This window comes from Felis catus, chromosome D3, assembly GCF_018350175.1.
Source record: "Felis catus isolate Fca126 chromosome D3, F.catus_Fca126_mat1.0, whole genome shotgun sequence".
NCBI lineage: Eukaryota > Metazoa > Chordata > Mammalia > Carnivora > Felidae > Felis > Felis catus.
In genome coordinates this window covers 55,043,673-55,061,168 of record NC_058379.1, presented here as the reverse complement: position 1 = coordinate 55,061,168, position 17,496 = coordinate 55,043,673, and the positions used below count along the sequence as shown (strand labels likewise).

At 38.2% G+C, this 17,496-nt stretch overlaps 1 protein-coding gene across 9 annotated transcripts in view; it reads right to left on the bottom strand.

Annotated features, from left to right (window-relative positions):
- Nucleotides 1-17,496, bottom strand: part of ASXL3 (ASXL transcriptional regulator 3) — a 177,906-nt gene that overhangs the window by 91,690 nt on the left and 68,720 nt on the right. For 8 of the 9 annotated variants that reach the window (XM_023241867.2, XM_045042051.1, XM_045042050.1 and 5 more), the window contains 2 exons: nt 16,352-16,460; nt 562-683 (listed from right to left, as the gene is read on the bottom strand). In XM_023241867.2, coding sequence (XP_023097635.2) covers nt 562-683; nt 16,352-16,460 — 231 coding nt within the window. Of the gene's footprint in view, nt 1-561; nt 684-16,351; nt 16,507-17,496 lie in introns of all 9 variants that reach the window. The other variant, XM_045042053.1, reaches the window with a different exon arrangement.

The following is a 17,496-nucleotide window of genomic DNA, read 5'->3' as shown; positions in this document are numbered from 1 at the left end:
AAGCCTGGAGGCCAATCTTACAACCATTCCCTCCCATCACCATCTCAGGGCAAGGATGCAGAATTCAAGACTGCTTATGTAATATCAAGATGATACTGCAAAATTAACCAAACACTCACGGATGGACATTCTTGCTCAAAGTAAGCCACAATTACTGTTTTTCTTATTTGTAACTTAAAGCATCTCAGTAACAAGAAAGAAATTATCTATTTATTTTTTTACATCAGCTATCAGTTAGACATGAGACCACAGAGGCATTATTCTCAACATATGTAATGCATTTATGAACCCAGTATGTTTACTATAAACCTTACTCAAGAAAATCTTAATATAAGTTTTTATGATTCCAAGGACATTTTCCCTCTTCTTTTTTACATCAAAGTTCTCAGCCAAGCCTCTCCTAGTTTTCAGCACAGAGTAAAATTAGTGTTAGAATATTATGGAAGTGGTTGAACGTAGGACACGTCTGTTGCTTTCTGATTGCTGTGTTCTCATCTACTTTGCTTTCTCCACATAACACCTTAAGAAGGTAGAACAAAGAACAAATGCCAGCTCTCTTACCTGTTTAAGAGCCTTTTTGGTGTGTTGTTGAAAGGAAGACACTAACTTGCTCTGCACTGCTGTGTTAGCAAGACTTGAATCTCGAGTGGAAGATGCTTCATCAGTTACCTGCTTTGCACAAACTAGAGACACAGAGAGATAATGATATTACTAATTTGAATTCCTTTTTTTATACCCACTGTAATTAACTCACTTGGAGCTTCTCTCCAATTGAGAATGGATACCTAAAATAAAGCCAAATAGCACAGTAAAAAGAAGAGCATCTAGATTTGAGAGAAGAGATCGGTTAATAACTGTGTGGCCACAGTTTCATGTAACCTCTCTACACCTCCGTTTCCTTACCCACTAATTGATGATAATTTCTATGTCATTGGGCTGTTGTGTGGACATAAAAAAGAAAAACATAACATGTGCCTCAAGACTTGGGCAATGCATAGTACTTTTGAAGAAACAATGTAAATTAACGAAACTGTTTCAAATCTACCAACCTCCATGTTGTTCTTCAACTTACCAGCCCTCCTTCTACAGACTCTACGGCCTACTGTGACACGTTTACCTTCTCCTATGGGCCAAGACATCTACCATGGAGAAGGAAAAATAAAATCCGAGATTCTGGATGTCAATTTGAGACAACTGTGTTCGGGGAAACCGTGCCCTCTTTAGATTACCACGTAATCTGCCCACTTGTACCAGAGTCAAGCTTTCCTGTCACCTATTCTACAGAGGACATTTTCTTCAAAAAGGCTGCAGAAGAGCCAATGTCTTGCTGTCATGGGTGACAAAGGCCCACATTCACTTTCTTCTCTATGATGCCTGGATTATAGCTAGAACTCTTCTTCAGTCCTCAAACCTTCCACCCGAGAGAAAAGGTCAACCACTGAGTAACTTCGGCAGCAGCACGGACGCTGGCCCTTTTCTATGCACAACAGAGGGGAAAGAGTTATTTGGAAAATCAAAGTAAGGAAGCACTGTAATTAGTGGCAGAATGGAGGCATATGTCAAAGGCAGGAGGCAAGAGGAAGTTAGATGGAAAAAAAATAACTTGAGAACATATTGGAAAAGCTCAAAATATGACTTTTTAAGGGCACCAGGGTTAACATTAATCCAAGAAAATTTCCAAGGAACAGTAACTTGAGAGGATTCTGACCTGAGCTCTAGAGGCAGGTGGAGGAGTAAAAATTGTTCTAGTCAAAAATGGAAGCATATGCACGTGCATAGTGTTGAGAACACTAAAGCTGCTTTAGATAGACTCAAGCACATGCTGCCTAGAAATTAAAAATGTGGTTCATGAAAGAGAATGTTAGGGAAAAAAAAGAATTAGTCAAGTTTTTTTTAATACAGAAATTAATCAAGGTACTGATTACTAAACAAAATGAACAAGTTTTGGACCATGAAATAATTGTTAGTTATTAATGCCAAGCACTTTACATATGTGATCTCATTTCACCCTTGCCACTTCCTTGCTGCTTCCTTGCAAGATGGAAAGGCATTGTCTCTGTTTTTGAGAGAGAAAACTAGAGCTTAGAGAGGCTCAACTACTTGTCAATAGTATCACAGCCAACAAAATAGCAGAGATGGGAGCCTGGGCCAGACCCATAGTTTCCCACTTAAAATATTCGGCCTCAAAGCCCCACAACTGATGCAAAAACTTAGTGTCTAAAGAAGTTTAATTTAGTTGCATCCTGTTGAAAGTGCTGTAACAGGAAGTTAATAAGGGCAGGGAGATCAAGTCATTTAGTCACCGACATGAAAAAACATGAGAGCGAACGGCTCAGAGAGTACTAGGGTTGAAGACGCAAAAGGATTTGCCCATGGATGGAGTCACAGAAGCCCCTGAATTAAAGATCAGGTGATACCATACGACATTTTTCCTTAAAACACTCGAAACGTTGTAGTTAAGAAACATTTTATAACACTGCTTGCATGAACTATGGCTCCTAGGTTTTTCTCCCTGAAATGATCACTTAAATCTTAACACACTGCCAAATCTTACTCAAGAAAGATTAGAAATCAATCATCGGTTTACATTCCAAAGATAAATTGACTTTTATAGTGATTATACACATGGTCTTTTCGATGTTCTGAGGTCTCTATGAAGTGTAACAAACCGGGAACTGAGAGGAATGTGGCCAACAGGCCAAATGATGCCAACTGCACGGGCCTCAAAGCCGAGCCACAAGCAAAGTGGGCATTAACAAATGCGTCTTATTACTTCACGTTCTTAGAGTAGTATTTCCACCTAGACAAATGGAAACTTACTGATTAGTTAAAAAGGAGAACAAAACGCAGTCCATGGATTTTAGGGAATTTATGGAAAACAGGAGAATGCTTCTGCATATTGAACATCTACACAAATTTACCAATTTGTTTATTAGGAAGTACTTTTATTCCTAAGTCTTTCAAAGGTAAACTCCAGTGAAGCAGGATCAAAAAATGACAAATGCTGGGGCACCTGGGTGGCTCAGTTGATTAAGTGTCCAACTCTTGATTTCAGCTCAGGTCATGATCTCTCGGTCAGAGGATCGAGCCCCACATGCAGCTCTACACTGAGCATGCAGCCTGCTTGGAATTCTCTCTCTCCCTCTCTCTCTGTCCCTCCCAATAAAAATTTTTAATTTTTTTTAAATGACAAACACCGAATTAGTACGTAAGTAATTGAAGCCTGCTATTCCCCTCATATTCTTCTGACTGCAGCAATACAGTACACAGCTCTCCTTCCTGAGGATGACAGGTACCTTACAACTCACTCTATTTCTCTCTGACCTAGGAAGTCACTGAGTATCATGACACCTATTTCAGTATCAGAAAATATATTGCATCGTTGGATTTAAATTCACTACTGCGCTATGTCAATAGTGATTCACGTGTATTTTGTGCTTCCAAAAGGAAGATTCTGCTCAACTTAGAGCCCAGAATTTCAGATGGAGGGCAGGGCGATAAAACGAAACAGCATCAAGGAATCCTATGAAGTTTTTTTTCTCAAAATGACTCATTTTCCTTCCACTAAATTCTATTCTGCTCTATCTTCCAGTCCATCCTACACTCGCGAGAAGCATCATGAGGACTCCTTCCTATATAGTTTATTTCCTCCCTGATCCCCTCTTTTGGAACTTGCTCCTATCTCCTGGGACAAAACCATTTTTCCCCTAATTATTTATTTCTAGTAACATAATTATAGAATCTTTAAAAAAGTAAATACAAGGGGGCACCTGGGTGGCTCAGTCGGTTAAGCATCAGCTCAGGTCATGATCTCACGCTCCGTGAGTTTGAGCCCCACTTTGGGCTCTATGCTGACAGCTCAGAGCCTGGAGCCTGCTTCAGATTCTGTCTCCCTCTCTCTTTCTGACCCTCCCCTGCTCACGCTGTCTTTGTCTCTGAAAAAAATGAATAAACATTAAAAAAATTTTTTTTAAGTAAATAAAATAGAAAATAAAATCTCTAAGTGAGTGTTCCTTTGGGTTAAAAAAACCAAATACCTTATTTTTAAGGAAAAACATCAAGAATAAAATGAACAAAGACAGGAAAGACTAAAATGCCCAATGCAGTGCATCCATAAGCTCCAAACAATGCGCCTGCATGTGTGGTGTGTACGTGCCTGTGTGTGCTGTGTGTGTATATGTGTGCACTGACAAAAATAGACCCTTAGCACGCGCATATGAGGATTTTATTCATTCTTCTGCCATGTATCTGGTGAGGGTGGCTGAATCGAAAAACACTCACTAAGTAGCTGGATTGTGGAGGTTCACGCAGATTCATATTCTGACAAAACACACGGTTTTCACTTTTATTTAATTCTTGCAGCTTTCTTAATAACAGATGTGATAAATAAATAATACAGGGCTCATTTTAAACAGTTGCCTGAATATTTATATAAGGGACTGAGTCTGGCCTATGAAATACAAGCCAAAGAAAAACTAATGTTAAAGGAAGGACCAGGGGAAATCCCTTTTATGTGAAATTATAACAGAAACCAGGAAACTGAAGAATTAGGGCAGATGTTTTATCCAATAAATATCAAACACTGACATGCAGCTTAGAAAGTGATATGTTCTTGGTATTCAAAAACGAATGCAGATTTTTTTTCCCCCTAACTTCACTGGCATGATCACAAAATGAATGTCAGGATTTATACCTCAAAACCCTCCAAGACTGCCTGCCCTTCCCATAGGTGGAAAAACCAAAGACAAGAAGACATTTTTTTAAAAGGTACAGAAGTATTATTTCTGTCTACAATTTGCTTGGCTGCCAAAACTAGGCAAAGCCAAAGACATACTTAAATGCTCATCTGCTGGCTTTAAATTCAAACAGGTAATGAGATTATCAGTATTTGTTTGTCAACCACTTCCAATCTCACTAACACACACATTCCCAAAGCCCTCATTCAAAATATTCTACTTAGAAGGCTCAGGAGCAAAGAGAAAGGGAGGATTACAGGTCATCATGAAACAGTCCTGAAGGCTAGAGAAACCGGTGACTGGCCAGCAAGACTGGATTTCTGACTCTAGAGTCTCCATGCTGTCCTCCTCTCTCCCCTTTGTCATTCACCATTCAACTTGAAAATGAAATTGAATAGAAAATACTGGTTAGAGCTCCTATTTTTAAAGCTGCGTGACAGAGAGAAGGTATAGGACATTCTCCCCACAATGTAATTACCAATCCACTGAAAAGGGTACAGGAGGGCTTTGACCTTTAAACCAAGACCTAAAGAAGGGAGAAAACAGAATGCCACCTTGACTTTGTCTCTCTTTCTAGTTTCACATCTTGTCTGCCTCCCCAACTCCCATCGTCTAGGATCCAGCCAACCGAGACCCTGTGGTATTTCCTGAACACAGTGACTTGCTGTATTTATTGTGCTTGCTCTAATCATTCCTCATTCGAATCCCCTTCTCCATCTCTTTGCCTAGCAAATTCACCTCGGCAGACCAAACTCAAACAGCTTCCCCCAAAGCCTTCCTGACTGTGCCAGTCTCCGAGGTAGGCTTACTCCTCCTTCCTCCATGTTTCCTTGGAACTTAGTGTATGAATTCACGGCATTCACCGCAACTGGTGCTTCTGCCTGCCTCACCACCCACAGCTTCAGCAACTCAGGACTTACTTATGTGCAAAGATAGGCACAGAGCAGCTGATCTATAAAAGTTTATTAAACTAAACTGTGAAATTTGATTTTCATTATATTTATCTAAAGTATCTATTTTTAATGTTAACTTTCAATTACGGCTTTTTAAATTTTTAATGTTTGTTTATTTTTGACAGAGAGACAGAGCATGAGCGGGGGAGAGAGAGAGGGAGACACAGAATGTGAAGCAGGCTCCAGGCTCTGAGCTGTCAGCACAGAGCCCGACGTGGGGCTCGAACTCACAGACCGTGAGATCATGACCTGAGCCAAAGTCGGACACTCAACCGACTGAGCCACCCAGGCACCCCCAATTATGGCTTTTAGTAAGAATTCGTGAATGGGGATGTCAGCAAAGCACAGTTTATTGTTATGGAAAAGCATATACAAGAAGTGAATTTTTTTTTAATCTTAGGAAATTGTAATTATCCTAAAGTCAATTAGGGAAAATATGAAAACCAAACCACAAAACATCCTATGAAGGTCAGTGGAAAGTCACATGACCTGCCATTCAATGCAGATAAACTCCCTTCTGCCATCCTTACTTGTTGCCTTATTTTAAAAGGAAAGTCACAGTTTGGAGGTTTTGCATAGTGGAATAAAAATAAAGATAATTTAAAAGTCAAAATTAGAAATCACAATGCTTACTTAAAATGGCAGGAGCTATAGGAGGGCAGAACTACAACACAGACCAGGATCTGTGCACGATATAGTCACTGCAACAAAGATATTAATTGCTGTATCCCACTAAACCACACAGTAAGTAATAGGCTATCAGAGGTAACTGGTGTTTGAAGGTCTAACTCAGACAGGAAGAAGAGCAGCCTTTGATCCATTCCATTTCTATCAGTTCTCCCTCCAATTACTCCCTTTCAATTTTCTGATCAAACTAGATGCTCTCAAATCAAAACAGTTTTCTGTAGAAATAATCCTGCTATACACTATAAGCTTAATGCAGGTTTTATAAATAAACAATTTAAATTGAAGAGCACAGAGTATGTTAGGGATAACACAGTGACACATGGTTAGAATTCAATCACATTTCAAAAGAGAACGAAGTCTTAGAGGAAGCTTATTTATGAATCATTCATTTGGTCGCAAAACTTTTACTGAACACCTTCATGCCAAGCGCTGTTTAAAATGCAGGGGGAAAGCAGTGAATAAAACCCAACACCTGACTTTGAGATGATAAAGCTTTTTAAAAATGTATTTTTTCTAAGAACAAGGATATAAAGATATTAATTCTATGTGAGGAAAACCAAGCGTACGAAAACCTACCAGTGATATCTAAAATTTGTTCTGAAAGATCGGTAAGTAAATAATTCAAAAGTATCCCCACATGACAAATAATAAAAAAAGCTTATGTTTGGACTATGTATGTTTTATGTATCATACTTACATTTGAAATTGTTCGTATCAGACATTCCAGAGATACATGGCAACAAAATACATGCCAAAAACTTTTAAATGACTTAATGAGGACCAGGCAAATCCATTTGACCCCCAAATCACATCCATTTGACTCCATTTCTTTCAGAGAAAAGGTAATTCCTTAATTATTTTTGGATCCAGACTAAGGAGAACTCCCCTCTCTAAAAGCATTCCTTATTGCAAGATGGGTATAGATATCTGGATTTAAACAACTTCCCTCATTGCAATAAAAGACAAAACTCAAAGTGTATGAGTTGCCAAGAAAGGCCAGCAATTAAATACAGAAACACTAGCAATAAAATAAAGGAAACAGCAATTTTTCCCTAAGAAAATTTCAAGGGAGAAATTGTCTACTAAACACTGTAGGTATTGATACTTGATAATATTTGCACTATCATCTATGAGTAAGATATAGCTAATATAACTGAAATTTTTACTTTATCATTAGCTCAAAAATGCCCTCTCTTTAGTCAGAAGAGGTTTGCAGAAAAGGGAGCAAAATAAAACAAAGGGAATGGTGAATCATATGATAATTACGGTAGCAATGTCTATCAGTGACAACACGCTCCAACAAGATGTAATCAGGCTGATATCATAGGCTGCAAGTGATGCTCCTCTGATATTATAGAACTGGACAGACTGCAGTTTCATTGCAATGTCTGTAAATGGTTCACAGATATTTCGGTTTGCCCTGGACACGACACTGAAGCTCCACAGGTAACTAGGAGGAACATTTGCGCACTAAAGGTACAACTATGGGAATCCCTTCTATGGGCACTCAATTTATCACCAGAGCCTTTCAGTTACACTAATATCTCTGGATATCCATAAAAAAATATCCCTTTATAGTCAAAAGAGAAACTCAAACCAGAAGTAAGGATTTAATAGGAAAAGCACTTCCTATAGGTACTAGCCTTTCACCACCTAATCCATTCCTACCACAGAACCAATATAAATTCCTTTCTCAGAATTAGGGAGAATAATAACACAATGAGCTGCCTGAATGGGGGGGAAACAGTAGAAGCTATTTCTTTTACACTACACAACACCTGTGATCTTCTACACTGTATAAGGTTCTTGAAACATCTACACAGAAATACAGCAAAATCCACTTAGGAAATGAGAAATATCAAGAAGCAGGCAGGGAGAATATCATTAAAATGTTGGTACAGGTCAAGGGTAAATGTTTCCTTCACTCGTGGGCATCACGACTAAGTACTTTATACTTTGACACATAAAAGATAACTCCAGTACACAATAAAAAGGGAGCTAGATAAGGCACCGAGGTGGTTTGCTGAGAAATGGTTATACACTGTTGCTTTAAAAAGGAGAGAATGGATAATCTGGCATCAATGAAAAAAAGTACTTTACTCTTTAAAGAATAGGTGCTTTGTTCCTATATACTAATTATAAACTAATAAATCAGATAGAAGCTTCGCTAGTTAATATGAGTAACTGAGGGAATACATTTAATTCTGGTTTTATTTGAGAGGGAGTTTGCTTTTATTATGAGATCACACTCTCTTTCCAATCTTTATATTATGAAATACTTTTCTCATAGCATGAGAAAAGAAGGGAAAAGTACACTTAAATGGGTCATTTTATCTGCACTTAGAAAACTTCCTTTTCTTCCATGACTCTAGGCTATTAAAAGTGACCAAAATCCATTTATACAGGAACAAAGTCCACAGTTCAAGGGGAAGTATGTAACAAAAAGAAGTCCCTAATGGGTAAAAGAAATGAAAAATAGTATCCATAAGTAATGTTTAAAAGAGCTGGGATAAGTTATTTGGAGGAGATGAAGGGGGTGGGGTCTAGATGATGTTCAGCTGTTCTCCATCATCAGAGAGTTAAAAAAACAACAGAGAATGAGTTTAATTAAAAGCAAAAAAAAAAAAAAAAATCAGCATAGGGAAAAAATTCTTGACTCTAAAGCTTATCAACACAGAGACAAATATAAAGGAGACTGTGAGATTCCTATCCCTCTGGACACTTACTATTAGAATAATGTCTAATTGAATTGACTGGTTTAAGTCAAATGCTGGCTTGAGAGCCAGGCTGCATGAACTCGAAGTCATGAATGCTGTGGGCTGGGATGAAAGAAGAATAAGAAAGAGGAGACAGAGGAGGCAGAGGAGGCTTGATATCTTGCCAATGGTCATTTCTGACTGTGAAGAGTATTCTCTTTCCCCCGTATTTCCTTCCATACGTAACTAAAACAATATAATTTTCACATACTTAAGTTTCTCTAGGCCACCAGTGTAGAACAGGTGTCTCCAAGAGCTAACAAAGCTGTTGAGGAAAAAGAAATGTGAAAGAGAAGACCAGTTAGCTTAACCTAAGAAAAGCAGGAGACCTGGTCCAGTCATTGAAAGCGTCATCTGCAAGATTCCCTCATCTGCCAGATTCATTCTAGGAATGGCTGTCAGGTAGAAATTAATCATGAACACAGAGGCTATCCTATGTAAAACCACACAGGAGCAATCACAGACTAGCTACTGAAAAATCTCCAGCAAGACCAGACCAATACCACCACAAGGAAAAAGACACCACCTACATTAGCAAAATCTTCCAAAGTTGCTCAAGACACTGCCTTCACAGCTCCACCGTCCCCTCATTTTCTTCTCCCCAACCCCTTATATAAAATTGCCACTGATAAACTGTCAGTGTGACTGCTCCCTGAGGGCACCTACAGCTTCATTAGTACACTTCTCACTTCCTCCAGGAAGCTCCTCATCTGTATGTAATTGATGTCTCAACAGAGATCCTATCCACACACTTCAGGCCATCTTAAAGCACTTTTCACTTCTGAAAAAGACCCCTTAAACTGTGGCCTCTGAGCCAACGAAAACAAAGAGTGAGCTGAATAATGTTTCATTAAGTTAACACAACTCTGCCAAGAATCATACAATCAGAAACCCACTTATAAAGCTGGCCATAAAGAATAATGAAAAAAGACCATATAAAATTCTTCAAATGTTGGAATCATTATTTACCCTGGGATCTAAGGGCTAAAACATAGGATATATGTTCTCTATAATTTTTCCCCTAAATAGAGACTTTTAAAATACTAATTCCCCTGCTAGAGTGCTGCTTCCTCCCTGAAAGCCATTAGGGTTAATAACAAGCAGAACCTTTTTTGATCTCTGTGGATGAAAATTGTACATTCTCCAGTTTTTTCCTTTTAAATAGTAGGATGGTTGCTTTTGATTTTAAACATGCAATATAAATTAGGGCCACGAAAAGAGAAATTCATTTTTTTCTTGTTAATAACAAGTTATAAATAGAAGGTGAAGAGAGTGAAGGCTCTGTAGTGATACGATCATTTCATATAAAATATGTATGGTTTCTGCAGCCAGCAACGCACTGTAAGTCAACTTAATATGTGTGAGCAAACTCATGATATACCAATGTATTATCCTCAGAAAACAACTCAGACACAAATATACCCATAAATCTCTGACTAAAATAGCCCATAAAATTCAAAATATTTTCTTTGGGTGACATAGATCTATACTTATATTGGCATAAATGGTCATGGGTTGTCAACAAAGATATATCAAGTGATTCACCTAAATCACTCTTCAATCTCTATAGCTAAAGCCTATAAAATCTGAAGAGTTTACCTTCTTGAGTCTGCATGTCTAATTCTTATTAACTTGACAAACTGTTTAGTAGGAGTCAAAGAAACGTAACTATAGTTCTGTGTCTTGTAAATTCTATAATCAATAATATACCACTTTCGCCACTCTGTAAAATTTTCAACAGAACTTTAAAACAAAATACCTTGGCAAAAGATCACCCATTTAATAAGAATGTTTCTCTGGCCAGCTGACTGCAAGAGGAGGACTAAAGCATTACTGTTATTATCTCAAATCTAAAGATTCAAATATTACTGACTGGAATCAAGCTGCTAAGATTTCTTATTACCACTTTTTGTAAGGGCTTTTTAAAACAAATACAAATTTAAAATACATTAAAAATACTTAAAAAATATTTCTCTGCTTACCCTCTTTAATGGTGCAGTGGATGTCAGTTGATCTTTATTAATTTGAAATAACTCTATTACAGCTTATTCTCTGGATTGCCACAAGGCGATGTTACCGATTGATAGTTATTATTCACATCAGCACTTCCGGCTCTTTCATCCCAAAGGAGGAATGAGAGAGAAGAAAAAAACCAGATGGTGGGACCCTCCCCTTTCCCTCCCCCTCTTCCCTCTCCCCTGGCTCCCAGGTCCACACATCCCCACCTTCACTCTCTGATTATATTTTCAAAGTATATTTGTACAGCTGTAAGAAGTGCAGAACTTGCATCCATTCTAGCTTCTGGTTCAAATATGTATTAGAAACAGATTCAGCAAGGAAACCACCTGAACTGGCTCAGGACTTTACTATCAATTTGTAAGAAATCATGTGATACCCTACTCCTTAATTTGGATAAGCCAGGGGTTCCTCTTTGTCAAATTCTCAAGTCTATAATCAGAATAGATTTAAACAAATGTTGGAAAAGCAAACTGTAGCAATGACTCCTGGCCATTAGTGTTCCTTGTGATTCCAAGAGAGTTCACAGTGGTTAGAGCCTGGCTTTTGGTGTCACATACATCTATCTACCTGGCTTACCACTTGGATGAGATATTTAACATACCTAAGTTGGTCTTCTCACAGGTGAAAGAAAGAAAGAAAGAAAGAAAGAAAGAAAGAAAGAAAGAAAGAAAGAAAGAAAGAAAAGAGAAAGAGAGAGAGAGAGAGAGAGAGAGAGAGAAAGAAAGAAAGAAAGAAAGAAAGAAAGAAAGAAAGATTCCTTTCCTTCCAAACAAGGAAGGAAGGAAGAGAAAAATAAAAGTAACAGAGCCTAGAAAGATTAATTATCTCATAAGAATGTTGTGAGGATTAAACCATATACATGTAAACAACTTACAGAGGCTGGGTCTTAGAGGCATTCATATTTTCAATATCTAAGTCTGATAAGGTTCGTGGGCTATAACAGAAGAATATGGTATTTACGTGGATAGGAAATATAGTTAAGCTAAAAGAAGCATTTGTGGTTTGCCATAAGATGCAAAAGTGTAAAAGTCAAGGAATATTCAAGGAAATAAGCTGTTTACTGTCCGTTCAGTGATTCCCCAAAGCAATTTCTCTAATGCAACTTCAAAGGAGAAACCAGAAAATCTAGTCTCGGTCACATTAGCTGGAGATGTGTGGGTATGTGTTATTGTGTGAAGTCCCTATCCACATTTCAAATTAGGGGAATTTACTCATCCTGCTTTGTTTTGGTTATTGGCTGAGTGCTCTCACCCTGTCTCCACCCCTTTCCAGCCGCTAAAACCCTCCCACTGTTTCTTCTGAAATTCCGAATTAGTCATTTAGCAAAATCTCCCATTAACCTCCATCTCTTTTCAGAATATTCCACTCACATCTTGGATCTACAAAAAAACCTGACTCTCTCCAGTGAACACTGCCACTTTCCCTGGAAGCCTCTCAGGCAGAAGTCCCTCTCTTTTCCATACATCTTGCACTACTGGGACTGGAAATGGGATAGGTGGTCTCTGTTTCCCCTTGCTGCTTATTAGACGCCTCCAGCATGCTATCTCACTCCATCAGGCCATAGTAACAACTACCGCTCCTTCCTGCACTCATCTACCAACTCCTGGGTTACCCCTCTTTATGTTTTGAAGATTTTAACTCCTAAATGTCACACCCTTTCAATGCTAGTTCTAACATAATTGCCTGTTTCAATATCCACACAGATGATTCTCTAATACTTTACACCTGGGCTACCACCAGCCTCTACGTCTTTGTGCAAATAAGAAAAAGCAACATTTCCTCCAAGGAGACCCAGTTCCATCCCATAGCACTAGGCTGAGCAAACAGAGGGCTGCTGAATTTCAGCCACTGATAATGGTCCCTTCAGTCAGGCCACTCTGAAGAGGGCGCACACTGCCTAACCATTCATGACAGCCTTAAACCTAGCCCCCTTCTTTCTTTCCTCTCATCTCAGACATAAATTCCATAATATCGTCCTAACCTCAATTTCGTGCATTCCACTCACATCACCTATCCTTCTAACTCATTTTCTCTAGAACACCAAATCAAACAATCTTATAAGGCCAATCTCTTCATCCAGTTAATAGATCCCATTTCCTCTCATCTAATCAAGCACACGGCCACAGGTCACCTTCCTCATTATCAAATTCTCCTCCTCAACTGGATTCTCCTCATCCTCATCCAGTTGAGGATATCAACTCAATATCCTCATTATCTAGAATAATTAGGATTATTCTAATATTTATCTCTCATATTAAAAAAAAACTTTATTTTTTTAAAAAATGTATTTATTTATTTTGAGAGAAGGGGGAAAGGGCAGAGAGAAAGGGAGAGAAAGTCCCAGCAGGCTCTGCACTGCGGGGCTCAAACTCACAAACTGTGGGATCATGACCCGAGCCAAAACCAAGAGCTGGACACTCAACTGACTGAGTCACCCAGGTGCCCCCAAACAACTTTCTTTTGGTTCCACTTTCCCTTCTAGCCATTTTCCCATTTCACACCTTCCCTTTATCTCAAAAATCCTTGAAAGAATCATCTTTTGGGGATCCAATTTCTGTCCTCCTATTCTCTTGAACCCACTCCACTCAGGCTTGCAGTCTCAGCAGTGGACAGAAATTGTCATTGCTAAGTTCATCACCAACCTCACAAAGCTAAATCCAATGGTTATTCTCAGTCTTCACTATAAGCTGATCCATCAAAAGCATTTGGCACATTTAAGGTACTTCCTCCCCAGAAACACTTTCTTCACTTGGTTTCCAGGAAAGACATGTTCTTCTATCCATTTATCTTTAGTCGCACTTGTTGTAATTATTTCCTATAATTTCTCCAAGTTCTTAAAATTCAAGTGCCCGTGAGCTGTCTTTGGGCTTCTTCTCTTTTCTATCTGCCTTCAGTTCTTTGGTGATCTCATCTGTTTCTTATCTTTAAATATCATCTATAAACTGACCACTTTTACACGTGTATCTCCAGCAAGATCTTCCCCATGAATTCACGACTGATAAATCCAATTATTTAACACATCCACCTGGGTGTTGAAAATGAAGGTCATATTTAGTATGTCCCAAGCTGAGCTCCCTATCAACAATTCTGTCTCCTAAACTAATTCTCTTGCAGATTTTCCATCTAAGTTAAAGATAATGCTAATTCGTCTACCTGCTCACACTCAAATTTGGGGGTTATCTCCAGCTCCTTTCTTTATTTCATAGCCACACTAATTTTAGCAGCTCCTGTTAGATCTAGCTTCATATATATCCAGAATCCGATCACTTTCCAGCATATCCACTGCTACTCTTTTTATTCAAACTCTTACCTGATTATGGCAAAAGCTTTCTAACTGGTCTCTGGTTTTTGTCCTTGTTCCCCTATATATATATTTTTGTAATTAGTGCTCCTGCTATACTTTAACTTCTGCTAAAATCTATGTGAGCTCATTGTCTCTCTAGCTCAAAACCTACAAGAGTTGAACATCTAATTCAAAGCAAAAGGCAAGATCAAGGCACCATAATATCTGGCCCCATAACTTCTCTAACTTTGTATCTTACCATCCTCTCCTTTGCTCACCCTGGCCTCCAACCACACTAGGCTCTTGATGTTTTTGGAATATTCCAGGAACTCTCCTGCTTCAAGGCCTCTATAATTGCTGCTTCTTCACCTAGAACTCTTCATCCTTAGATACCTGCTGCTTTCCTTATTCCCCTCAGATCTTTCTCAAATGTACCCCTTTCTTTGACTCTTATCTCATTTATTTTGCCCCATATCACTTTTTTGGAACTGAAGAAGCTATACATTTTACATATTTATTTTGCTTAATGTCTGTATCTCTACCCATCTAAGACCCAGGGGAGGTCTCTTTTTGTTCTTGTTTTTACTGCTGTAACTGCAGTGTTGAAAATAGTACAGGACACATAGAAGCTCAATAGTTTGACAGAGAGAGAGAGAAACACAAGTGCCCATTGAAGCCAGTAGTGCAACAAGAGGGATAATCCAGTAAGATTCCCCTTCATCTTTCTGAAGGAGAACAGTTTGCTCCATTTAGCAGCCCTTCCAGAAGGCCAGAAGTTGCGGTGCATCTCTGCCTTGTTCTCTCTGTAACCACAAGGCCCCGTCAAAATTCACAGTACTACCACAACGATAGCATGGGGGTGAGGTGAGTTTTCAAAAGGTGTAAGAATAGGGACCTCAAATTCAGTGAGGGTTGGTTTTCAAAAAAAAAAGTCCACAAAGCTAACTTCAGCCCTTTTATTAAGAATCTGTGTTTCCTACTTTAATTCACAACCTCTATTGCAGATCAGATAGGCACTGAGGCAAAATCAGTCTCCTGGGGACTATCAGAAATCATACCAACTTACAGGGCAGGAGTGTCCAGTCAGAATACAAAGGGACTATGTGTGGCCGTTAATAAAATGAATGGCTTTGGGCTATTACTGAAATACGATATTTCTGCAAGGATCCTTTAAGATTTGTTTGTGTAAAGATAATTTACTGATTTCTATGAGTCCACCAACAGAGGCTTTAATGACACAGTCTTCCTCCTGAATCATGATCTGGGTCCACTTTGTGGGACTAGTGGGTAGGGTAGGAAAAAGTACAGCAGCATTTGTGGAACAAAGATTCGCTAAAACTGCAGTACAGGCATTATATACACTAATGCAATCATAATGCACATGTCTTGAGAAAGATAAAAATGAATTAACATGGGCAGAATTCAGAGGCAGAAAATGCCCCCTTAGAATTCTGGAAGGGTTGCTCACTTTTCAAAAGGGTTTCACAAGAACATAACTTATTTGGCCCTTGTTTCATTGTTAGGAATACTAAGATCATCAAACTACTTGTGATCACAGGAAAAAAGAAACACAATCAGAGACAAAACAGCATTCTCTGTCTCACATAAGAATAAAACCACTGGATACCCCCAGTAACACCCTCATCTTACAGGAGAAATATACTGAGAGCACTTGAGAATATTACCCAGAAAAGTCCATACTTTAAAAAAATAACTAAAACAAAAAGCAAATAAATGCATATTTTTCTTAGGTGATAATCTTTTGAATAAAAATTACTTGATGCTGAATCTAAGCAGGTGGTAAAAACGTAGAGAAGAAATTATATCTATAACGGTCAGGAATTCAATCTGTGAATTACTGGACTTCTATGTAATTTCTAAGAGTAAGGTTTATATCTTAAAGTTCATCACACTTACCTCCATTTCCTTCTCCACTGGCATTGGCCTCTGCCATTTCTGCGCCATCCAGTTCAGACTCACAGCCTAAATCCAATGTTCCATCAGCTGGGCATGACGACTCCTCTTTCTATATTATTTTTAAAAAATGATGATTTATGGAGATGTACTGGCAACTGAAAACATTTAAAATACTTTCAGAGTCCTAAAGTATTACTACTGTTACTTATAACTTGGAATTTCAACAGATTTACTTAATGTAAAATCAGTCCTTCAAAAAAAAAAAAAACTAGGAAAAGCACGCTGCCACAGATGATTTTTTGTAGATAACCTTTTAAAATCTATACAAAAGTGACATATGCTGCTTCCATTTTTTTTTCAATTCTACATTCCTCCTTATATTAGGAAATGGTTTAACAACTCAGAATTTTACCAGTACATTAAATACCCAGGTACCTACAAAAAGCAACTGAAATAATACAAGTCTTTTTGATTAACCTGGGTTATTTTGTGAAACGCACACAGTGATGAGGGCCTAATGCTCAATGGCTGAGAAAGAACCTTTGCTTCTTTGCCAGGTATAACGTTTAGCATTAAAAACAGCCTTCTCAAAGGAAATTAATGACCTTTAAAGGTAATCCATCATTTATTAAAAACAGTGACTTATTTTTAAAATATAAGAAAAATACGTTGACTTATTATTGTTCCAAGTTACACAACCATTTGGAGACCATCGGCTTTTATCCTCTGGAACTTTGCATCTTAGATAACACTTCTCATTCTAGTTGGGAAGGGGATTACACTAAAATAATTAAGACTCAATTATCTGAGTCTTTTTATGTCATTTCTCTATTCTTCTCACACAACAAGAATGCATTATTTAAAATTCCCTTGATATCACTGTTGTTTTAAAACTGAACGATTAATTTAAATCAGCAACTTTTCAAGAAGGATGGATAAACTTATTTTTATAAAAGACAGAAAGGCACACAGGTGTGAAGTCTGTATGTCAACTGATGGTCATTAAGTCAAATAGTTTACGGCAACTGTGATCATCTTAAGTTCTTGGCTGACGCCTCATGGCACTCCTCCATGTAAATTTTTAAGAATCAAGAATTTTAAGGAAGCCACAACTATTTTCCGTTACCATATGTTAGACTGAAACC